Source organism: Anopheles maculipalpis, chromosome 2RL (assembly GCF_943734695.1).
Source record: "Anopheles maculipalpis chromosome 2RL, idAnoMacuDA_375_x, whole genome shotgun sequence".
NCBI lineage: Eukaryota > Metazoa > Arthropoda > Insecta > Diptera > Culicidae > Anopheles > Anopheles maculipalpis.
In genome coordinates, this window is record NC_064871.1 from 28,160,412 (window position 1) to 28,185,504 (window position 25,093).

Consider the following 25,093-nt stretch of genomic DNA (forward strand, 5'->3'; position numbering starts at 1 on the left):
TCGATCAGTTTCGCCTGTCTGTTTCGGTATGTTGCAATGTCCACTACTTGATGCTTAAGGTGCTGCCGAAATATACAAGCTGATGCGCATTTGCGGTTATTATTCTTCAATCAGAGTTTCAGTAAAACAGAGCCCAGCCTCATCCCGCGCTATATTCGTGCGATGCGAAGCTTTTTCTTCCTTCTATTGCACAAGTACACAGCAAACCCGACAGTGTTCCACCTTCAACGACCACCGTTGGACACCAGGGTATTTGTGAGAGGTTTTTACGCTTTAATTGTTTCCTTTATGCAAAACCGTTCCCTCCGGCCCAGCAAAGCCAGCATCGATAGGAGAATTTTGGGCAGCTAGAACTCGCAATCGTGTATAAGTTGGTCGCATGCAAAAAAAAATTAATGTTTCCACGAAAGAGGCGTATAAACGTGTATAAATTTTAACAAAAAGTTATACAAAAAATACTTGAATTCTTGTTAAGCTGTTTTTTTGGCTTATTTTTATGGTGAACTGAATATTTACTTAATGGTCAGGCAATGGCGCCAGAAATTCAACTGCTAGGTCGTTTTGAAATGTTGTTTTTTTTTGCTAGCGGAAACTATATACAAATATAAATATAATACAACATAATCTACGAGGAAAATGTTTATCACAAAAGATAATTAACAAAGAGAGAAACGATAGAACACGAAATGATACCGCGCAACAGCCATTTCGCAAAACCACCCAAGAGCAATAATTCGAAAACAACAAACACAGCAACCAGCTCAGTCAACGTATACAAAAAAAAAACAAACAATGTTTTCATAGGCCATAATATAAGTAGCGAATGGGAAGCGAAGATAATACTGCTAACTATGTATAGCGAAATTTAAAGCATATATAAAGGAACACATCATTAAAGCAAGAAAACGACAACAAGCCAACAAATTTAACAACAATAACATACATACACACACAAACACAAGAGCAGTCCCATTTTTATTCCAATAATAGAGCGCTTGGTGATATAATGCAGATGTAACACACAGCACAACGGTAAACTGTTAGTAGAACGAGAGCTACCACAATTTTAAACATCGTAAAACCTTCTTTCTTTGTATATTGCGCTACAGATTATAGATTTTAACTAGGTTTGATTTAATTTACCTTCTCTATGTATCGCAACTATCGTTTTAATTGCAGAGAGAATTTTATTTTAATGAATTTATTTGAACGGGGTCGGGAAGTTGAAGGATGTGTGTGTGTGTGTGTGCCATGCGTGAAGGTGTGTGGTTTGTATAGAGCTCGGTTTATGTAATCTGTGCGTGATCAGTAAACCCCTCCCCGTTTAAGCATCGTTCTTCGATTGAGGTTGAGCTGCATTTGCATGGTTGTGGTTTTTTTTTTTAATCAGAGCGTTACTTATCGAAACACTGACCGATCAACGAAGTAGTCACACTTGTCGCCCGGACAAGCTTTCCCTAGGGTACGGTATCTAATTGATTGTTAAACATACGTAGGACCAAAAATGCCATAATACCACCAACACGATTCGCTGTAGTCTCAGCTAAGCAAATCTTCTCATACGGATAAATTTCAACCCAACAGAGAAACACAGAGAGTTACCCTAAAGATTGGTTTATGTTTTGCTGTATTTTTGTGTGTATCGGTAGCATTTACTATTTTTTTGCAATAATACTTAGCATGAGCTCTTACTGTGTTGTAATCACTACCAAATGTTACGTTCTGCGTATGACAAACGAATTAAACCATAATTCATAACGAATAAAGTAGCATTAACAAACGATTTTAGTTTATAATAGATTAGGCCTGCTGTACTATTTCTCACGTATACAGCTATACAAGGTGCTTCATTATCGTTATTCCTTGCACGTTCTATGGAGGAGCGTAATTGGGAAGTTGTGCAGCGGTATGCTTATATTGCTTTCATTTTAACGCTCGAGTGCAACACACGCGCCAATTGTAGACAAGAACTGAACATTGAAAATCATTCCAATTCGTTACATGTAAGGTTTGGAATTACTATTACTGTTTTCTAATCTCTATGTTTTTCAAATGTTAGTTTTCTTCTTCTGTTTCTCTTCGCACAACTTTAGCTAGTTAATGCATTTTAAATTTGTTGCAAAAAAAAAAACTCCTTGTTTTCATGTACAACTATGTAATAAGATACGTTTCGGGTCTGGAAAGCTCACGGTTTAGTTAGTTTATTTAGTTTAGTTTGTATGGTTGCAGCAATTAAACTCATTCGCAAGCTATATAACAATCATTTCGAAAGCAATATTCTAGCGAGTTCCTGGCGGAGCAGTACAACAGTTTTTGTTTTCTTCGTTTGCGAACCACTTTCATGATCTCTCGAGTGCTGCGTGCGTGTGTGTGTGTGTGTAAAAACAATTCGATAATTATAATGAATATCGTCTTCTTTTATCTTCCACTTTTTAATGCGTGTGAAAGATTTTCTAAACAAAAACAAAAAACCTGCACGACACGCTTTTTAAAAATTGCCATACAGCTTTATTAAGGTTTATAGAACAAGTGTAATTAGTTGTGTGACCCGGACAGCTATCATACTGTTTTTGCGTAATGTTTTATTTTAACACAACACATATTCATTAGCCATGGTACTGCATGTAATAACTGTTTCTGTGCGCTTGTTTCACTGTGGCGCGCGCACGCCCGCAACAGAAATCAAAAATCGAATATTCTTATTACAGTCAACTTTTGCTTGTAGAATCGTTTGTGTCATGCTGTGCAAAGAAAGTTCATAATAGGGCTAAAAAAAGCAACAAAAAAAAAACACAAACTTTTCGTCTCCTTCCTCGCGTTTATTGTGCGCTGTACGGTAGACTTTAGTTGTTTTATTTGTTGTGTTGCTCGTGAATGCAAACCCAACAAAACGAACGCAAGTAAACGAAAATTAAAAACACACTAACCCTATTGAATGTGATTTTGGTACAATATTAGCTTAGACAGGAACGATAAATCGGACCGTTTGTATGTAATTTGTGTGTTTGCGCACGTGTGTGTGTGTGTGTGTGTGGTGGAGAAGAAATATGTTGAAAAATGAGGATATGAGGAGACACAACTAAGCAAGTGGGGGTAATACAGAATCCGTCGTCGTAATTGTGTAGAGGAGTGTGAAAGCGAACATAGTACGGCTGTCTGCAAGTTGAGGTAGAGAGTAATTTGCAGGAAGCTAATTAAAATCTTATAACAATTAACAGTCAACAGAGGAGTAAATTTTAAAACGGGATCAATGGTTAGATTTAAAGAGAATCACGCTTATGATATGCGCGCTTGTGATGATGGTTTTTCGTAATCGTGGCATCAGTTTCCGGGCTTTTCCTTTGCCAACTTTCTATCGCTATTGTTTTTACGATAGACTAGCTTAATCAAAAGCCTACCAAAATGGGCCCCTTTGCTTTTAATGACGGTGACCCGTTATTTCGGACAATAGTTAAAACTTACTACTACAAACTTTCGACAGCACACAACTGCTGCTTAGCATAGCACAACGCGTTGTTGGTAAAAATCCTTCACTCACTCTCTTTTCCGGCACAGCCCCCTATCGGAACCACAAAACACATCACGCTCCCCACACTCTGCACGCTTTTCGCCGTAATATCCGCCTGTACCACAAGAACTGCCGAATGCGTAAGATCGTGTGTTAATGAATGGTGTGTGTTTGCTGCTTTGCGTACGATAATGGTAAGCCTAATAGGCGACCTTTTGTCCGTTACGCTAGAATGAATGGGTTTTTTTGTGGTGGATGAATGTGAGTCACAACAAAATATTAACAAAATAAAACAAACACAAACAAACAAAAAAAAAACGTTTAAGTAAACAAGGTAACAGCAAAGCATTATTGTGTGCCCCTCCTACATTCTGGACTGATCTTTATATATATACATATGACGAAGAAGAATAAGAAGAAGAAGAAGAAGAAGAAAGATACATATAAATATACTTTATAATAAAACAAACAATGTAGCAAAAGATGCAATGAACGTAAACATGGACGCCAGCGAGTAAGAGCAACACAAGAAAATGTAAAATGGTGTGCCGAGAGCCGTCATATTGCGTGGAACCATATATACATATATCTCTCTTTCTCGATCCATTAGTTGTTGTTGTTTTGTCACTTCCTGCTCGCGAAACATTCCACAGTATTGTCACTAACCCTCTTTGAAGCCAAATAGCGAACAAATGTGTGCATGTGAAATTTAATTACACCAAATAAAGGAACAAAGGGAAAATCGTGTGTGCTATAGCGGGTGCCGCCAAGGCTGCAAACACAGGAGCGCCGCCATCCTTTAGATGGCGCGCACATCTTATTCGCACAGGACAGTGAACTTATGTGCGCAAAATTGCTGTTGTTTGTGTGTGCGTGTGTACGTAGTTTGATGATTTCTTAGTGGTTTCCATGTTGTGTGAAAAAAGAGAGTAAAACGTATATCTATATAAACCAAAACATAACAAAAAAGAGTATAAAGTACACATCCGCCCTGTTTAGTAAGTCGTTCAAAAGGGAAGGGCCTTTGTTGTTACCAATGAAGGAATAAAGAGGAACCAGAAAAGGTATAAGGCAAAACGAAACCAGCATATATATACACGCGTGTGTCGCGCCTTTCAAACACAACGGCATCCACGATCGCTCACGATATCTTGTATCTTCCCTACATTTTAACGATGTTCAATATTTATTAGAGAAAAAAAGAGAAACACATCAAACGCTGCAAAAAAACTTGGAAATCGATAGGGTGAAAGAGAAACGAACAGGAAAATTTTCAAAACAGTAACAAAAAAAAAAAACATTTCAAACACTTAACACAAGTGCACCCGGTGGGGTGAAAAAAAAAGTGTAAAGAGTGTAAACAGAACAAACAAACCAACAGACACACACACACAACAAGAAGCAAAATAAAAATGCATTTTCGCTGCTGCTAGATGTGATAAACTTTAATGAAGAAATGTAAACAATATATATGTTGGAGAAGAAAAGGAAAACTAACCACAAATCGAACAAAACCATTTAACATTATAGTTTAGAATAATAACCACAAGGATGTCCAACAAGAGAAAGTGTGTTGCTAACAAAGAAATAAAACTTAATAAACCACCAATGTAAATCTCATTCTCTCACTCTCTCTCTCTCCCTCTTTTTCCGTCCCTCTCTCTCTACCTTTTTTTTTTTTTGACTAGCGGTACCATATATTGCGCTGCTATTACCCGTGCATGCAAAAGCTGTCTATATATGTGTGTAAAGTTTATGTTAAACATACACCAAACTCCATGCCAAGCTATCGCATCCGGTGCACTCTTGTATGCTTGAGAATGCGTTTTAAACATCCTTCAAAAGAAATTGAATGTTTTACCATGTACACACAAAACACACACACACTCATACACACCTTTCTGTTGTATTTTATAGTTCGGTTTTCTAATCCTCACAATGTTGCGGTGTATGTTTTCTTATATCGTTATTGCAACATACTCTTTCTGATGATATTTTAATGCTTACACACACACATTCACGGTTTGCGTCCTTTTTAATAATAGTACATGTTTTTGTAACCACTATTATGTATTTTATCTACAGTGTATATGAACAAAGGAAAAAACAGAACAGAAAAACAGAGAGAATGATCGAAAAACATTAAAGCTGTAGGAGCATAAACAAAGAGATAATCAGATCAGTGAACAAATAGTAGCTCTTTTTTTTTTTTGGTGTAAGCTTATTTTTCTTTTTTCGTTTTACTCTACCTGCCTTATTTACCTTATTTTCCTGTTTCACTCTGTTTTTAGTGAAAATCGCAATATCGATAGAGATGTACATAGCCTCGTTTGTGCAATAGTCGGACGCTTAGCAGCTTCACATTGGACACCGTAACATGCTTACAAAGTTACAAAGCAATACGTGCGGGTGAACCTAGTGCGCACATGGTAATAGCAATAAACTGAACGGCCATGCAATCAAGTTTCACACAAAAATGTCACAGATCAAGAAGAAACCATCATGCAACCACCTGTAAACATTATTCACCTCCAAAGCTAAAAAGTAAAATAGTAAAAAGGGCTTCTCAATTTATATGCGCGTATAGTAAAAAATCATGGTTTAACAAAAAAGCGAAGCAAGGAAAGTAAGCAAAAATAGAGAAGAAAAAAAAACACAAAAATTCAAACAACTACATCATGAAAGACACTCAGTCTACAGAAACAGATGCAACAAAAATATGCCCTTTAGTAGTAGTAGTATTAGTAGTAGTTTAAATACTGTAATATATACATATATTTTGGGTGTGCCTTTTTATACATTGTACAATTTTGAATGTGGCCACGTAATGATTGTATTTTAAATTTAAACCAAATGCAAACAAAACAAAACAAAAAAAAACACGTGGAAAGTAACATGAAAAAAAAGACTCACAAAGAACAAAACAAAAAAACAGACAAAAACTAAAAAAAAAATAATATTAATATCAAACGAGTATCAAAACTAGATAATTCTCTTTGTATTGTTTTCATTCTTGCTCCGTTGGAACCGTTTTCTGGATTGATTGTGTTGCGCTTGTTGTTGCTGTTGTTTCTTAAAACAATTTACAATTACCATTGTATACGTTGTAGTTATGGTTTGGTGTTAAATTTAGGTTTTTTCCCCGCCCACTTTACTTTCATTCTTACTTCTTGCTAATGTTTTCTGATGTGGGTTTTTGTGGGATTTTTTTTAAATTTTTTTTTCTGCTTTTTTCCATTATTCTTATGCTACGGGGTGTTTCTGGAGGAGCTTCTCAAAAGGTTTTGCACTTGTAGAGTTATTTTCAAACTTAATTTTAAAGTGTAAATTTCAAAGTAAATTTTAAAAATCAAAATCATCGAAAAAAAAACTTGTTCAAACAATAGTTTATGGTGCAATTGTTTTTTTTTTATATTTTTTCATAACTCCGGGTACAAATTTTGTTTGTTTGTGTGTGTAATGAACGAATATCATCTTCTGCAAACCATTCCGTTATGAAGCTTGATATTAAGATAACTTTCCAAAAAAGAAACCAATTACCAATACCATATGTTATTGCAACTAGTTAGAAATGTTTTTTGTTCTATTACAATCATTGCCTAGTTGTTTCATCTAGCTTCTTTAATTATTTTCTGATTTTCTTTCCGCTCGTCTATATTATCTATTTCATTTCTGTGTTGCTACATTTTCGGTTCGTCTATGTGAATGATAGGTGTGGTGTGTCTGAATTGCGCAAAAGCATAACAAATTGCGTTGAGAAAACCAATTTTTTTTTTTTCGTTTTTGCTTGTCCAAGCTTGCGGACCTTAACCCACAAGATAAACCGATTGGGGAGCCACAACTGATCGCCCCTTTCTAGTTGTGGTTCCTTGCATGGTTCTGTCGTCTTCATTGTGTTAACAGCATAGTGTTTCCGTAGGTATTTCACATTACTTCACCTTTAACACGGCATTAACAGGTTGTGTGGAGCTGACGGAGAGCACGATGTTGTTATGCTGCTACTTTTACTATTACTGTACGCTATCACTACCATTTTATGTATTGTGCACTACAATTCAAACTATTACTGCTGATCCTCATTTACTACTATTCACAATTACGCGGTGTTTGGAGCGTTTTGTTTTTCATTTCAGTCTTACATACAACTTACATTAGCCCTAGAGCCCTCCCTCTGTGTACTTGTCCATGTAGTAGACCGTCATGTTGTTTGTGCGAGCTATCATTATTCGGTACGTTCGGCGCTGTCCACATATTCATCACACCCAAAAATCGAACGCTACTAGTAGTACGGTATAGCCAATCCGGCTGGGTCGGGTTTAATGTTTTTTTACTGCTGTTCAGTATTTGATTTTTCAAATACTTCCTTCCATTTGCTATCTCTTGCTCCTCCTTGCTTACACTGGACAGTTTTTTGTTGTGTTGCCATATCCACACCATTATTATCAGCGCACCCGTACATATATTTGTACTTTTAGTAAAACCAGACATCAGTAGCCAGCTGCGCGCGCTTTGTTGAACCACAGTTCCGATGGGATAAAATGCATACACGCTATAGGTACGGTAGGTGAGGTAGGTGTGATGCGGTGTAAAGAGGATAATATGAAATAATACTAATCGTGTGTGCTGTAATTCATCTTAAAGCTAAAAATGTCCGATTTGTGTTATTTACTGCCTGCTTGACAACTGTGGAGCTTTGGCATCGACAAACAATGTGCTGTTTGGCTCTCCCGATATGGTGTTTCTAGTACAGGGAAATGTAGAAGAAACGCATCACTTAACTTCAACAATGGGTTAAGATTGCCAAAAACAAATATTTTAAATAACAAACACCCACAACTTGTGTGAGTACGTTTCGCGTAGGGACGCAGTGAACGGTTGAACAATGTAATCAGGCGGTTAGGAAAAGGAAACGAAAACAGAAAAAAAAACATTTGCAATCGTCGTAATACTCTATATAAATGAACCACAGCAAAATTTGTGTTTACTTTTGTTCTTCTCTTTAAAATTATGTTGCCGAGCCTACCCGGGATAAGGTACCCTTGCACGGTTCGGAGAAGGAAATGTCTCCGCAACCAAAGTGAAAGGAGCTGTTGCTGGTACTTAGTTCTAAGCAGTAGGGCCGTTCCTTCCCGAAAGCAGTAGAACAAAATAAGTAAGAAAGTTTAAAAAATGTGCAATTACATGATAATTCTGTTCTGAGCGGATTTCGGGATTCGTTCTAGGTCCAACTTCGTAACTTTTCTCCTGCTATTCTTGTGCACCTGATCCTTTATGGTATCCTGATTCCACAGTGTATACATTCGTCTCACGCACTATGGCGTTTGCCTCCCCCTGAAGCTCATCGCATACTTTCTTGCTTGGTCACGTACGATCTCTGATGTTTGGTTCAAAGGAATTGCACTCCAGATGGGATTATCAGCTTTGTACTGATCGTCCACCAAGGCAACCCGTAATGCTGTTTCATATGTGTAATTTGAAACTGACCAATCAGACAAATATTCATCATCAAACAGGCGAGAGATCAACCGTCTTGCCGTTGTCCTAGCTGTGCCTCGTATCTTTTCTACGTACGCTCTCTGATATCTTGTTCAAAGGAATTGCACTCCAGATGGGATTATCAGCTTTGTACTGATCGTCCATGAAGACAACCCGTAATGCTGTTTCGTAAGGATAGTTGGACACTGACCAATCAGAAAGATATTAATCATCAAACAGGCGAGAGATCAACCATCTTGCCGTTGTCCTAGCTGTGTCTCGTATCTTTTCTACGTACGCTCTCTGATATCTGGTTCAAAGGAATTGCACTCCAGATGGGATTATCAGCTTTGTACTGATCGTCCATCAAGACAACCCGTAATGCTGTTTCGTAAGGATAGTTGGACACTGACCAATCAGAAAGATATTAATCATCAAACAGGCGAGAGATCAACCATCTTGCCGTTGTCCTAGCTGTGTCTCGTATCTTTTCTACGTACGCTCTCTGATATCTGGTTCAAAGGAATTGCACTCCAGATGGGATTATGCATCATCGAACAATCCAGAGAACAACCAACTTGTCCTTGTCCTAACTGTGCCTCACATCATTTTTTGTAAAACTTCTAACTGTTGTTAGATATCAGCAACAATGTTTTCTGCGTAAAGGTGTACTTGGATACACCTGCTCGATGGAACCAATTTAATGTTGCCAAACCAGAATAGCTCAGTGACAGTATGCAAGATGCTTTGAAATTTCTTTCTTGAGTAAGAATGTTCGCCCAGCAATACGGCCTGGTCGTTCTTTATGAATAAAAAAAAAAAGAATGCTCTCCGGCGATGAATGAGTAAACAGCACGTCAGATGATGTTCCTGATCACAATCACACCGACCATCATAAGGCTTACTAGACTTATTCCTACAACGTAGTTGAATTATATTAGTACTCACTATGGAGGGGAACGGTCCGGTAGAGAGCTATTCTTGTTAAAACTCTTTACGAAAAACAAACTTACTTTGATGTATTGTCTATCAATGGAACCAGGGAGACTGGAGCTATATTCTGCTTTGTTTTGTCGACATAAATTACTCTACGACACTGGAATCCAGCTTCCTGTTATGTTATGTGACAGTGCTATCATAACCTCTTGTTTAAGTGGACCGGTAGTTTTGGGCCAGAGGTTCCGCTGGAGACAGACAGAAGAATGTTAGGATTCTTCTGTCTGTAGTCAAAATGACATTGAATTTCTGTTTCTGCTGAAGGCTCTTGTCGCAAACCGAAGAATGTTTAATGCCAGATAAGGACAGGAAATGGTATTTCAACGATTTCTGATATTACCAAAAAAAAAAAAACCCGTGCAGTGGTTGTAGGAGAGAAACGAACATAAGCGCGTATGAAAGTATAAACATAAGAAAAGAAATAAACTTACATAGGAAAGACAGGACTAGGAACACAACTAGAACCGTAACATCGAATAGGTGAAGCCAAGTCTTTGTTAGAGGATGACCATTATTGTATATAGTATAAGTTAAAAGTGAAATTGCAGTAAATCATTTATTCGTTCACTCTTGGCGAAGAAAAAAAAAACACTAACCGAATTGAATATAATAAAGATGCGTATAATTGTGAACCCTGTGTACTTACTCACTTAATTACTTGTCACTCCTCCGCTGGGCATGTGAACATCCTCAAAAAACTTTATAGGCTGGGTAGTCTGGTGCCACGTTCATGACATACCCTGTTCACCAGAGCCTGGTGAGATTAATTCGTTGTACGTACAGCTCGTAGAGCTCGTCATTGTAGCGACTTTCTCCTTTGTTTTTCCATCCATACCATGCAATATTTCCGAACACTTTTCTCTTGAATGCGGTGAAGCGGTACTGATCAATTTTGGACAGAATTCGTGTCTCTGTGCAATGTTATGTGAGTAATGGGATAATAAATGTTCAACACAGGGAAAGCCTGTTGAACATACTTGGGCGCAATTTAATATCTATGTTTTCTAGGTCTGACTGACTTTAGACAACAGATAGGTGAAGTTTCGGACGTCTTCAAAGGTGTGATCATCTACCTATCTATACATCTCCACGGTGTAGATCAGTGTTTTTTTTTTTCATCGAGAGCGCTGTTGGTGCCACCATAGTTTTGGTTTTTACCTCGTTACTCTCCTACAAAAGGTTTTGTGCCAAACAAACAAGAGAGAGCCTCAAACAGCCTCAGTTAATACTAAAGCAAATTTTCCCCATACGAGCAATACGAAATTACAAAAACTATTTACAGTTCAACAATTCCCATCAACAAAACAATATTTGAAATCGTAGAAAACTTCACTATCTTTCGGTATGTTGGTGTGCTTTATTAAATATTACATGAATGTTGAGAAAATCGTTGAATCGTTTGTAAACCATTCGTGAAAGCACACAATTTTTACCGATGTCGTACCTTTCCACCCTAGAAACGATCGATAAGTTGCAGTATGTGGGCTTGCTCTTGTTCACGCCAATCGCTATCACTGGCATCGCCCAAATTGCCAGCATACTCGCGCATCACGTTGCGTATCATCTTCATTGAACCATTGTGAAGGTTTAGGATTTTGAGAACCCGCTGCTTCACGACGTCGGTGCAGCTTATTTCCAGTATAACGTAATCCACCAACTGCAGGGTAAAGAGACCTCCGGAGAGACGTTTCACGTACACCATATCGTCGTCCGGCTCATCTTCATCGTCGACACGCTGCAATCGATGTAACGATGTTTGGTATAAAGGCTAGGCTATGTTATGTTGGAGGGAGGGAACATTCAGCTTACCATTTCCTGATCGATTTCCCGGTCCATCGCTTCCACTTTGTCCAGATACTTTCGATGTAGTTCCATCAGTCGTTCCACCTTTTCGAAATCGTTTTCGGTAAATTTTGACAGCAACCGTTGCCGTTGGGATCCTTTGCAGTTACGCAGCATGCTCGCAATGATCGAGACGATGTGTTCCTCGTGCTCGTCCGTGCTGAGCAATCGTTTCTTGCTTCGCTTCGGCGTTTTCATGAACAACGGAAAGATGGTACGTAGACCGAGGATGTCGACGAATTTGTTACAATTGTCTCGCCCATCCGGTCCGGCCATTGCATGATCGAGCACCTTCAGTGAACCGTTGCGGGAGAGTTTCTTTTCGCGCAGCATCAAATTCATCAACTGTAGCCCTTCACCTTTGAGGAACTTTTCACGATTCTCCTTTGCCATCAGGGCCGAGCAGAGGCTGTTGAACAGGTTCTCCATGAACTCTTGTTCCTCGGCCGTGCTCGGATCGTGTCGCTTGTAGGCGGCCAACTGTTGCAGCAGCACATCGATACCGTCAATATTGCCCAGCATGATGCGATTGTCGTTCGTATCCTGGACCAAGATCGATAAAATCTCGCTACAATAGAGCTTGTTTCCGTCGAACGGTATTTTCGCCCGCAGACGCTTCATGATCCACTGTAGCAAACCCTGCTCGGCAACTTCCTTTGCGATGTCGGACTTTACCTCGATTAGATTCTCAAAGATCGCCAATGTATTGTGGACACCGTCCGCTTCCTCCTTAACCAACTCATCCAAACGCTCCAGATTTTGTACCAGCAGTCCAGCCGCCTGCTGATTACGGAGCGCTTCTATTAGCGTTTCCGTGCCGTCCAAGCTTTCGTGCAGAATGTCTACGTCGGTTAGCTCCTGGAGCAAGTTTACCACGGCCACGCTAATGTCTGAATTTTGATGTGACAAAAGATCTAGCAGACTGGCAACACCGTTCAGTTCAACCAGCAGCGGATACAGATCGGGCACCGTGGCTACCGCGTGCAGCTCCTGTATGGCATCGTTCAGTTCGATCTCACTTTCCATAAATTTTTCCGCATTATCCGGAAATTTTATACGCATTTCCTGATTCTTCAGTACGCGCTTTTCGAACAGCAGTAGCATCTTCTTGAGTCCGCTCTCATCAAGCACCTCACCGTCCGGTTCTTCTGTTTCAACAAATTTCAGAATGTTCAAACGTTCCTCTTCGCTGATTTGCGGCTCCTTGGCTGGCAGTACTGGAGTTCCCCGTGCACTTGCGTGCTGTTCCGTACGGTTTACCTTTTTCGGAGGTTGGCTGCGTGCCGCCGGTTCCGGGGAATGTTCATCGTCGTCATCGTTTTGGTTGTCCTCCCGTTCAAAATCGGACGGACGCTTTGGGGTTTGCTCGGGCTGAAACAGGAGTAGTCGGCATCAGATCGGTGCTAAGAACAGCACAAATATCGCATTACTTTGGATTATTTTCTTACCTTAAATGATAGCAATTCTCCTACGTCCATTATTTGCAAGAATTGTTTCGGAATGGAGTGTGAAAATTTGTAAAACTGTTTACTATTCCGGTCAATGTTTTCGACGCACCGAACGATGTAAACAAAGTAGTGTTTACAGCAAAAGGTTCACGAGTTTAAGCGAGATTTACACTGTGAGGCATTTGGCATTGAAACCCATTGCAACCTGATTTTGTAATGCGTTTATTTTTCAAGAATACGTTACACAGTAAAAACGTGAAAATATATAGATAGATAATAGATAATAGTTTACAGCAAAAATGTAGCTATTTAGAACGATGGTTTTGCTTTTCCACAAGTTGCATTCCGCATACTTTGAAGTTTGTTGTCGGAACGGTGTCGGAAACACGTTATTTTGACAGCAAAAGATTCCGACACGTAGGACCAGAACCGATGGAAATTTGAATTATCGGTTCACTGATTCCGTTGTACTATTCACAAAAAACGAAATAATGGGACAAGTGGGTTTTGAAAGATATTAAAAAAAATCGATCAAAACTATCCACCAAGTTCATTCTTTTCGGCAAAGAACAGATAAAGACAGCAAAGAAAGTGTTTAAAATTGTGTACTTTTTATTTCCTATACACAACATTTACATTTAACAAAGCATTATATATCTCATATATTTTCCTCATTTTTTTGTTGCTTTTATTATCCTTATTCTCATGTGTGTTAGCTTTCCCATTCATGTTCTTTTAGTTTACTTTTTTTTTGTTTTGTTTTGTTTGTTCCAGACTTTTCCCTTGTTATTTTTGTGTAATGCAAGGGTGTTTTTTGTGTGTGTGTTGTTTTGTTCCAATTTCTTTCTATTAGTAATATTCTTAGAAGGATTCAATTAATGAATTAATAAATTTAAATATATGCTATACTGACGTTCATCTTTTGTCTTATGGGTCTTATGGGCACCTCGGATGCCCGATGCGCAACTGCAATCTGCTAAGAATATAATCTCATAAGCGAGTTGAGTTTTTATTGTTTTTTTTTTTTTAGCATTTCTTCAATCCGTGCCCCGATCGGTCGTGTTCCTTCCTTTCGCATAATTGGAGCTAACTTGCTTACATCTTACTTTTTGAATGCTGCTGTTAGCTGATTGCACACTTTAACGTTTTGTTTTTTTTTTTTTTAATAATTGGCCAATTTCTACTTGCTCAAGTACTTATTAGTAAAATTAACCATCGCTCAAATTGCTGTCCCACATTTTTCAATATGCTACTTGGGGTTAGGCTGTGTGAGTTATGGAACGCAAATATGTATCTCTTAAATGCCGGTAAATGGTACTTCAATTTTGTTGCGAGGATTAACCGATAGCAAATAGTAGTACCAACTCAAGATATATTAGATAGTTTCGGTTTCAGGCGCCTTTCGCTTTGCTCGCTCATAAGTATTAAAGCGATCCATTTTACATTGAACATCGTGTATGTTTGAATTCGTTGCAGGATTACTCTCGTTTATACTCGTGACACGCTTACTCGCTTACGTTCGCTTACATTGGAACAAATCGAAAAGTAAAAGACGGAGTAGTACATTTGAGTAGATAAAAGGAATGCAACAACGTGTTGGAGAAACTGGTAGTGGGTAGAGATTTCTGCCTTCCTATTCTGTGTTACGTGCTGTGCTTTACATTGTGCCGGCCATTGTTTCGCGCACCATCACGGTTTGCCGGAGTGTGCTGCATTTGTCACGCTTCTTGTGTCACTATTTGATTTGGAAAAATCGTAGCCCGTACTGTTCTCTTGTGTTGCATTGTGCACATAGCCCTTACTGGAAGGCCCCAGACCTCTTGCCGCAGCCTTTGCTCTGTGGAATGCAATATATAGTTTAGTAGTTTTTGCGTTTGTTTGGTTTTGTTTCTGGAGTGATCGTCCGATCATCCGCTACACCCTACTGCTTACTACGCTACAATATACCGCTAATTGAAGCTTAAATGTTAAGGATCTAAACATTATTTCAGCTAAAACGGCTCTCATACAAATATAGGCTGCATTTATACGAGATTACTTATTAAGATTAGCCCTTTGCTGCACCGTTTATTCTCTAAGTGACTGATTAATCGCTACTGCTCTGTTTAGGAGTAGTCTACTACGAAGAGTGTGATTGTTTCGTATCTTAATACGGAAAGAACGTTTCCTTCCCACATTCGGAATTCACCTTTGTTTTGTTTGTTGTTTTTGGCTGAATATCGTACAGCGCCACCGTTTCGAGGATGCTTTACCTTTCCGTATGTCATTAGGCCTACTACTTAGTGACGAGGTTTACTCTGAGTTCATAATTTCAAACACAACTACGTAAATAACGATTGATTTGTAGCGGGGGTTTCGTTTTGGAAGATTAACGTGAAAGCATTAGCACTGTGTAGATAGTGTGCGGTGTTATCAGTAAGGAAACATGGATGGGCAGAAAAAAACATAATTACGGTGATGAAATAGTCTCTAGTCGCTGCTCTAACCACTATCAAAAGCCAAAGTAGTAACGTGCTTATAGAGTAATCGTAGAACTAAGCTACTCTTATTGTGCAGTATATGTAGAAGCATTGCCTGCAGGCTTCGGCAACAAGTAAGTGGCGCATGGGGATTCATTTCGCATTAAATGTTTGTTGTCTTTATAATATTCGTTGAGCTTAAACCAATGAAATATGTAGGCTGTCTTTAGTATGCGAAATGCAAATTGGAACATACTGACTTATAATATCGCTTCCCATCCCAATACACCCCGTACCTAGCGAAACGATCGAGCTGTTTGAGAGTTTCAAATTGCTTGCTAATGATTGGTGACGATCGGTAAAAATATTGTATCCTCCGTGTTTGGTCATTCATATCAATGTGGCACGCTCATGATTAGACTTAAACCGCGTTATCAGCTTAACCGTTGGGGGCTAGTCCTAGCCGGGCTAACCGCTTATCCTTCTCCCTTCCCGATTGGCCAATATATGTTTGGCGCTACTTTTTACGACTAACGACGGAACTAGCAGACCAAATAATGATCGAAATCAATGGGTTTGCCTGCAATGTACTATTTATACTCTACTTGAAGAAAATTGGTTGTTCTTGATCACCACAAGCTAGAGGGGAGAGCAGAGATTAAGTGGATTTTCTAACTTATTGGTTTTAAGGTGCTTGCTTGCTATATATTACCATTTGTATGATTGGCTATTCTTCATCCACATCCTCGTTTACTATCCTTACGGCTATACTAGTTGCAGTATTATTGGCTACTTTTGTGTGTGCTGTTCAGAGTTATGTCGGAATTACTATTCTCCACCATCATCATCAGTATTCAGACACACGAACGTCTCCGATGTGTGGGGATTCCGTAATAAAAAATATACATTTCATAAAACGGTCATACATTCTAAGCTTAAATGATATGTATTATGAACATTAGATCTCACCTTTCCCGCCCCTACTTTTCCTCCTACTTGCTCTGACTTCCACTCCTCTTTCTACACTTTTCCTACATTCCATCTGCAAACCATCAAGTAGGCTGTTTGTTTGGTAGCTTGGTGCAACAGGTAGATTTGATACACATACCTTTCGAATGAAGGTAGCCCATCAAGAACTACAAAAAATATTGAATTCGAAACGCATTTTCTAAGCTTGTTCTTTTGGCTCTAAAACCTCGAGAGACTGATCGAGGCGGACTGATTTCAATACCCGTTCCTGCCGAGATCGGTAACGCAATGGAAGGAGCAAATCGTATTCCGATTAGAGTATAGTGTAGGTAAACAAAGGTTTGACACATGATATACATGTTTTGCCGTTGGCGTCGCCCCAAAACAAGTTTGATCGCGTATCGGTAGGGACGTCTGTAGTTTTCTTGTGAAGAATTGGTTGATTATGGTGGCATAAAAGTTAAGTTGTTAGCGGAAACACAAGCGCATTTAAGTGAAAACAAAGTGCTAACAATGCCACCTTCATTTGTGCAGCAGTCATCATCATCATCATCATGATCATGATCGAGAAGAATCGATTGCTTGGCTACCAATCACAGAACTGCAAATCCGCAAAGAGAACTGCACACATCCGTTTGTCGGAAATGGGGTAAGTTTTGTTTTGAAGAATCTATTCGACTATACATTGCATACACCAAGAGTTTGTTTGTAAGGCTCATATTCGCTTCGATTTGCTTGCTGCAAGTGAGTAAAGCAAAGAATACTTTAACCCACACTAAATAACGGATGTCACTGCTTGCCGAGATGACAACAAACTACATGCCTCAATCCATGCTTTCTCCAAAGACCGAACAAAAGGTAGGCTTCCTGTGGTACAATCCCCGCATCCATTTAACTCTGCAATGCGTAGCGATTTGGGGAGCAGCTCCTGCCATTATTCCGAAATCGATCTCACTTACACTGTCCAAACTCTGCACTGCACTACTGATGTGCCCTTCCTACAACACACAGTGTATCCAGCCTTGTTTGTGCGTTGTTCTGTTGTGCATGCTTGCTACTTGTGTCTCCTCATACTGTCCACTCATACGGTCTGATATCTGTTCGGAGTGTTTGAGTGCGAAATGCTTTGCATGCAAGCTACATTTGCCGGGGATTTGTAGTGCTGCAGCTTCATCGTTAATGTTAATGGTGCACTATTTGCCCATTAGAACATACTTGTCTAGTGATATTATTTTTATAATACTTTTTTGTTTGTTTTTTTTTTTCATTTGAAAATTGGTCCATTTTCAACGTGAATCATTATTGGCCCGGGGAGGATTGTAAACCCATCGTGTGCATTCGGAAACGAGTGTCGGTATAGCAGTTGGCGGGGAAATCATTAACGTGTGCGAAATGCATCACCATTCGTTTTTTGCTTCACGCTAATTGAACGAATACATCGTTTACAACGTTATACACTACTTTAACAAATGCAGTAAAAAGAAAACTGACTCAACTCCAACCAAAATCCAATGCAAAAACAGTCAAATAAAAACAAAAACTTGGCTGAGCGGACACACAAAAAGTTGCTAAAATGGGGATACGGCCCTTGATCACTGCTTTGTGGGACTACGATTACCTATCGTGAGAAGGAGACACACGATACCACCTATGTCATATGCACACGGACACAGGACTTGACTACAGAGGAATCGATCACGATCACGATGAGCGTCGAGTGCGTAAGGAATTGGTAGGACTTTCGGGTCGGCACACGCTAGTGCCTTGCGCTTTCCATCCTTTGTTTGTGGCGCACAAATTGGCAATCCTTGTACATTATGTGCACGAAGGGAGGATGTGTGGGGATTATCGAGGTTAGGGTAGGAATGCTTGTGGGCGTGTTTTTGGGCCAAGTTTGTTTGCTTCTGGTGTACAACACGTGCAGGGATGCTTACGTGCAATTGTACTTTTCTCTTAAGTACCTTCTCATCGACAGTGGTTTGTCAGTGTTGTTGAAACAAATGTTTCAAACAGTTACCTTCAAGGAAATCATCACAATAATGCGCGTTAAGAGCGTTTGTTTCTTTTTTTTTTGTTCTTTTGTTGTTTTCTGTTACTTTCTATAATAATTGGTTGCTTTTGTGGCGTCTTTCTTGTTGCTGCTGCTAGGTTCGCTTTCCGATCTTCACAGCGTTACGCGCTTTGCGACCATTGCCCTAGCATGCTTACATATTTGTATCTTTTTATATATATTACTGTTAGTATATATATTTTTATATATAAGACTACATAATTGAACAGCGATAACGGTGCCGTCTGTTATTGTTTTTCACATCAAGTCGCGTGCTATAGACAGGCCGTGATAGCAACACGCAATAGGTGGTGCAAACCGCACAGTGGCTAGTGCGGCCGAAGGAATCTTCTTAACCATTCACTGCCACCCTCCCAATGTTCTATCGTTGCTTCCCACGACTGGCACATCATCCCATCCATTATCCTTCTATACCGCGCAAAAACAAAAAAGGAGTTAATTTTTTTGCCAAACAAAACCGTACATCTAAAATGTCTTCTCGTGGACTTTCCACAAAAGCACACTCGTTATTTAAATAGTTTGATTCAGCTTAATACAGTCGACTAGATTCCGTGCAACTGTTTTTTACCCCATCCAGTTTCTACTAGCTCCACTAGCGCACCTGTAGGACCTACAGTGCATGCTATTCCATCTCAGGCGCTCTTGATGCACGTGTGTCGCTTTTGGTAATTTTAAGTTCCGATCGAGTTCCGATTCCCCCCATTTTTCCTCCCGTGTGAGCTTCTTTGTGGAGTTAATTTTGCGTATCAGAATCTAAAGACTCCTACGGGGTAGGTTTTGTATAATGAGGTTAGTTTTGAAGTTAGCAATGTTACAGGGAAATGCAAATAATAGCTTGCGGCGGGTTAACTTTAGCGAAAATCGCAAGCGCTTATGAAATCCTATGACCAATGATATTAAAAATTATACATGTACGTTTGGTAAAACTGTTCGCACTGCGCTTTGTAGACGAAAATGAAATATTTTTTGTGCCTAAACAGTTCCGTCGAACCGTTGCAACCGTTGCTGAATGATTTTTGAACGCATTTGTATATACGCACGGGTTCAAATCTCGAATTCGAATATTAGCATGTTTTTGGGATACTTTTTTTTTAACATTTTTGTCGTTTGTTGGTAAAAACCAAATACTTTTTGATTTATTACTATATGAATTCAATTTTCATTTGATTTTTGCGAGTAGAAAGTAGGTAATTTCATAAAATATTATTGTAAAAAAAGTTTGTTTACATTTTGAACCCTTCAACTACATAATATACACTTTCCATATATTCAGTCGCACCGGCTTCCGTAACTATTTCGGAGCATTTTGTGTCTGTTTTTGCTGATTCGATAAAGTATTGGGGGGTTTTATATCAGTGGTCGAGAATTTCATAGGCGCTTGCGCTATTCTCTAAAGGTGACCCACCGCACGCTATCATTTGCATTTCCCTGTATCGTTTGGGTTTTTTTTTTTTGTTTGCTGCTGCTGTCGTACGAATTGGGGGGAACACATGGCTCAGAAGTGTATCGTACACGGCTTTCAAACACATAACCTCACTTGGGTGAGTTTTTCTCTCGCGCGGACGCATTAGTAGCACATTCCCCCGTCATCCCCGTTGCGTACCAAACAGCACTGCGCCGTTCTTAAAACTATTCGATTTTATCATTTAGATTGCAACAGCATTACAAGATATGATATGTTTTCGAGTGTTTTTTTTGTTGTTTGTTTGTTGTTTTAATTATTTAATTCTTTTATTTCATTTTTTCATAACATTTTCTCTCTCTTTTCCTTTCTCTTCGCCCCTTTCGCTACATCTGCTTTGTTTGTGTTTTGCATTTTTTGAATTGTTTACTTCTTCGCTAGGTTTTTGGTACCCTAATTAACGTTTTTAAATTTAATATCATATCTCTCTATGTGCTCTCGCGCCCTTTACCCCTTGCTTCCTTCCTGTCCTGTTGTTTCGCGTCTCTTATTAATTGGATGTACGATGTAGTTTCTCTGCCGAATCCGGGCAAAAAGGGACGCCTAGTTTGCTGCCTTTGTTTGCCACGATGGATTTTCTTATATCAGGCTGAAAGAAAATGATAAACGTTAACCCCTTAAATCCGCACTAAATCTGCACGATCCTCGCATTATCGTTAGAAATGATACCGTTTCTTTTCTTTTTGCACAAATGTGCGTGAAAGTAGAAATTGTTTTCTTGCTTGCTGCTAGTTTCCTTTTCGGTAATTTTTTGTTTGCTTTCTTGTTAGTAAACTAGTTTGTCATACTTTTCCACCTCTCTTGAAAACTTGTTTTTCCTTTCTACTGCGTTGCGCATCGCTCTTCTAGCACTAAAGGTTTAAATTTCATTTCCGTTACATTTCTAATTGATTGTTGATAGTATTTGTGGGTTTTTTTTGTTTTTCTTTTTGCAGGTCATTACGCCTAGGTGTGTATTAAGTTTTGTGTGTGGTTTTGATTTTTTGTTGTTGTCTTAAAATATCGTGTTTTGTGTGTGTTAGTTTTTGAGTTTTCTCCGATAGGCTTTAGTTTATAATCCAATGGGATTATATATAAAGGTTTCGTAGAGAGGCTAGTTGTAAATTTATTTTGACGCCCACTTTGTTTCTAAATGGCGTTGTTGGTTGTTTGTTTGTTTTTTTTTTTAGAATGCTTTGCAAGTAATAAATTTCGGTTTTTACGCTTGTCTGCAACAAAATTAAACCCACCTCGTCCATTCCCCTCAATGCAACGCAGCGCGGTACGTTCAACAACACTAGATAATGCTGTTGATGTTTGGTTGGGTTGTGGTTGGTTGGCCTTAGGAAGGAAGTATGTGGAAATGATGATTTCCCCTGCTGGCGGCGCTACATAGTTAGGATAAAACTTTTCCCATCGGATACTTTTCCTTCCAGCAGTGCTGCTGTGCCGCCGCTGCTATCAGCTAACCATCCTGGTAACGACCGTTTACGAACCTGATAACGAGTTACGAAGCGTTACGTGAACAAATTCAGCACGCTTGTGGTAGTGTGTAAGTAACCGGACAAAAGAACAGTGTCAGAATATGAAGAAATAGTATTTTACGCGTACAATATGTGTGTTTTTATATGTAGCTATATATATGTAGTAAGTTTAACATTGTATGCTTATTGTTCCGGTGTTAGTTCCTGGTGTTTTTTTTTTTTTTGCTTGTAGCGCCTTACCCAACTGGCCCGGTTTTAGTAGATCCTGCTACAAATGCTGCGCTGCTCTATCTTGTATGTGTGTTTCTGTGTGTGTGTGTGTAAAGATATAAAGAAGTATTACTGTGGTTGGGGCGTGTTTGTTTCGCATTTTTCCGCTTGCAAAGTTCTCTATTTGGGAGGGGCTCCGATCACACGAATACACGAGTTTGATCTTCCATGCTTTCCGGTTCGGTGTTTTAATTTTTTTCTTCTGCTTGTTGTTTTTGATAGCCATAAAAAAGTTGGTGATTTATTTTGGTTGCATTTTTTTTAGCTGTACCGGTTGTTACCCCGGCCATTTATCCACTGTCCCTTCTTTTCTGTGTTCCTAGGCGATGTATCATCGAGCCTCCTGCGCTAAAGGGGCAAATTGTTTAGGAAAAATTTGTTCCTCACTATCTTAAAGCTTAAAACGAACTAGGCCATGGAGGGGGGAGGGGTAGTAATTATTGTATGAATTTGACCGCAACTGTCAGCAGTGACACTATCAGCACAATCAGATCAGGTCGATAAAAAAATGCGCTGCTTTCGCACGGTGCACTTGGTGGTGCTGCCACTTGTAGGTTAGCTGAAAGTAAATAACAAAACAAAAAAAAAGGCAATCAGAATCAAAATTCGGTACGGTCGTGCCCTACGACGCTGCAGATACGTACAGGTAGCTGCAACTAGCTGGGGAAGGTATTTCTTCCAGAAGGCACACTGCCTCAGCCGTGGACCCCGACCGACGAAGGACGTGTTGAGGCCCAGCTCCAAATAGTGCCGTCCGTGGGCTGTATGTTTGGGCCATTCGGGAAACTCGCTGCTGGCTGTGTTGGGATTGGGGTTGCTATTTCGGAGAGAGCAAAGAAATGTCAGAATATTTGCCTCATGAGCACCAATTAGGTGGCCAACACTTACCCCGTCTTGGCAAAGTTTGACCAGTATCGCATGATCTTTCGGCTAAAGTCTTTCTCGTCCTCGGTGTAGCCGAGACTGGGGTTGAGCGGTTCGCCGAACACGTAGTTAATCTCGTCACCGTGCATAACACCCGTCCAGCGTGGCCACGGGTTGCCTTTGCTTCGGTGCGTGTACAGATACATGTACACGTTGTTACCTTCCTCTGCGTAACGCTGCGCGAACTCGTTCACGTTGCAGGTGAAATGATAATCGCCCACCATTTTGTCCAGCGCGTCCCGGTTGCTGTTCGGATTGTCCGGTTCGGTCCAGTCGGTGTACTCGAACACGATCGCCTGACGCGCCGCTCCGTTCACGTACGGGTTGAGCTCGCGGACGGCTTGCAGGAATTCTTCGCGCGATACGGTTACGCCTTCCTCCTTGCGCAGCAGCTCCGTCAGGTAGTAGATGATGAAGTAGTAACCTTCCTCCGTGTTACTACCGGTGAGAATTTCCGTCTTTTTGAAGCGCCCGCTCGCCAGTGACCGTTGTGGTGTTTCGTCCAGGAACGCACCGTCGACAACCGGCACGAAGGGGAACTCACATATGCCGAGTGTGCCCCACTCGTTGTTCACTAGCACGTGCGGATCTTTGCCACGCAGACATTCGACCGCGTCGCTTAGTTTGCTCGGCTCGTGCGGACAACCGACCGCCTCCGCAAGCCGTAGCGCTCTGGAAGACACGAGTCGAAGCTGTTGGTTATTGGGCGAAGGATTAGTATGGAGAATTTTTCGTGATTCTTGTACCTGAGCGTAGCTTCCTCCCGTGACACAAGTGCCCACGGTGCCGTAGGTGAACCGCTCTGCAGTATCGCTCGCTGGAACAGATCGCGAGAAAGCGCCGAGAGTAGATGAAGTGAAACGGAAACCGCACCGGCACTTTCGCCAAACAAAGTTACTCTCGATGGATCTCCACCGAACCTGTGAATGTTGTCCCGGACCCATCTACAGGTTTTGGAGTAAAGCACATCAAATGTTCAGCCACATGTGAGTGTTGTGGAGTATTAAACAAACTTGTCCTTACCGTAGTGCAAGGTTTTGATCGAACAGTCCTGCATTGCCCGGTGCTTCCGGTGTACCGAGGAACAGGAAACCTAAACTGGCCACACGGTACTGGAGCGACACGACGATCACGTTTTCCTCCGACGCAAGCGCCCGATGATCGTACACATCCAGCGTGGCCGTACCGGAGTAGAATCCTCCGCCAAAGATCCACAGCATGACGGCAGCATTCTTGGGCCGGGGTCGCGGTGCCACCACATTGATGTACAGACAGTCCTCCGATAGCGGTGTGTTAGGGTTCCACATGGTCGCACCCGGAAAGTCACCGAACACGGTGTCCACAATTTGCACGCAGCTGTTCGGTGGCGTGGTCGTGTTTAGCACACCGGTCCACTTCTCGGCCGGTCGGGGATGGCGGAATCGTAGCGGTCCGACCGGTGGCTGTGCGTAGGGAATGCCTAGCCACACATCGACCTTCTTGCCACTGGGCGCCTCCACCGTGATGCCGCGAATGCGACCCTTATCGGTGTTCACTACCAGCGGATCATTATCGTTGGCGTCTGGTTAGGACAAACGGGAGGCTGCATCAAGAAAATGCTCTTTCCAACATCATAATACTACTGCACGGACTTACCCGCGTTTGATTCACGCCTCGTCAGACCGCGCCGTCGCGGTGTTGCACCACTATGGACATGCTCACGTTCGAGCGTGCCCAACTCGGGATCTATAATTCGTACGGACTCACCGTGACCTATATATGGTGTAAAAAATGCATCTGAAAAATTGGAACCACAAACAACACACAAACATGTCAAAAGAAAACCAACAACAACAACAACAACCAAGGAAATTCAATCTATCGCAACAATGCGCATTCATAATATGGGCGGGGCCCGGTGGCGGTGGTAGTTGCGGCGGCGGCAACATGGTGTTCATGGTGGGAGTGATGGTTTCGATGACGTCGGTAGTATCGGTAGCGGTGATGGTGGGATATATAGGCAATGGATGGTAGTACTGATGAACCGTGGGGATAAGTACGTTCGTTCAACAAATCTATGGTCAAACTGTCAAATTTGACAGATTCGCTTCGCTAATGTACGCAAATGGCAGTTTTGATGTTTGTAATGTCACATCAAATGTCATTTTATGCAACAGAACGACAGTGACGGTCGTATTCGTAACGCTTACTTTAGAATGTATCGGCA

The 25,093-nt window shown here is 40.6% G+C and overlaps 2 protein-coding genes across 3 annotated transcripts in view; both read right to left on the reverse strand.

Moving 5' to 3' along the window:
- Positions 1-11,423: 11,423 nt before the first annotated feature.
- Positions 11,424-13,316, reverse strand: LOC126557560 (beta-catenin-like protein 1). The gene is made up of 3 exons (XM_050213371.1): positions 13,270-13,316; positions 11,789-13,192; positions 11,424-11,714 (listed from the first exon to the last, which is right to left on the reverse strand). The coding sequence occupies exons 1-3, from the start codon at positions 13,297-13,299 to the stop codon at positions 11,433-11,435; spliced, it is 1,716 nt and encodes a 571-aa protein (XP_050069328.1). The 5' UTR covers positions 13,300-13,316; the 3' UTR covers positions 11,424-11,432.
- Positions 13,317-22,320: 9,004 nt separating this feature from the next.
- LOC126557214 (acetylcholinesterase) overlaps positions 22,321-25,093 on the reverse strand; it is a 58,715-nt gene continuing 55,942 nt past the window's right edge. Inside the window, exons 3-8 of one of the 2 annotated variants that reach the window (XM_050212914.1) lie at positions 24,523-24,639; positions 23,911-24,448; positions 23,634-23,831; positions 22,852-23,559; positions 22,608-22,780; positions 22,321-22,522 (exon numbers count right to left, since the gene is read on the reverse strand). In XM_050212914.1, coding sequence (XP_050068871.1) covers positions 22,401-22,522; positions 22,608-22,780; positions 22,852-23,559; positions 23,634-23,831; positions 23,911-24,448; positions 24,523-24,639 — 1,856 coding nt within the window. In that variant the 3' untranslated portion in view covers positions 22,321-22,400. Of the gene's footprint in view, positions 22,523-22,607; positions 22,781-22,851; positions 23,560-23,633; positions 23,832-23,910; positions 24,449-24,522; positions 24,664-25,093 lie in introns of both variants that reach the window. The other variant, XM_050212913.1, reaches the window with a different exon arrangement.

Coding starts and splice junctions, on each gene's coding strand:
- LOC126557560 (XM_050213371.1), bottom strand. CDS start 13,299: ATGGACGTAGGAGAATTGCTATCATTTAAG. Junction 13,193..13,269: donor GAGAATTGCTATCATTTAAG/GTAAGAAAATAA, acceptor CTCCTGTTTCAG/CCCGAGCAAACCCCAAAGCG. Junction 11,715..11,788: donor GGGAAATCGATCAGGAAATG/GTAAGCTGAATG, acceptor CATCGATTGCAG/CGTGTCGACGATGAAGATGA.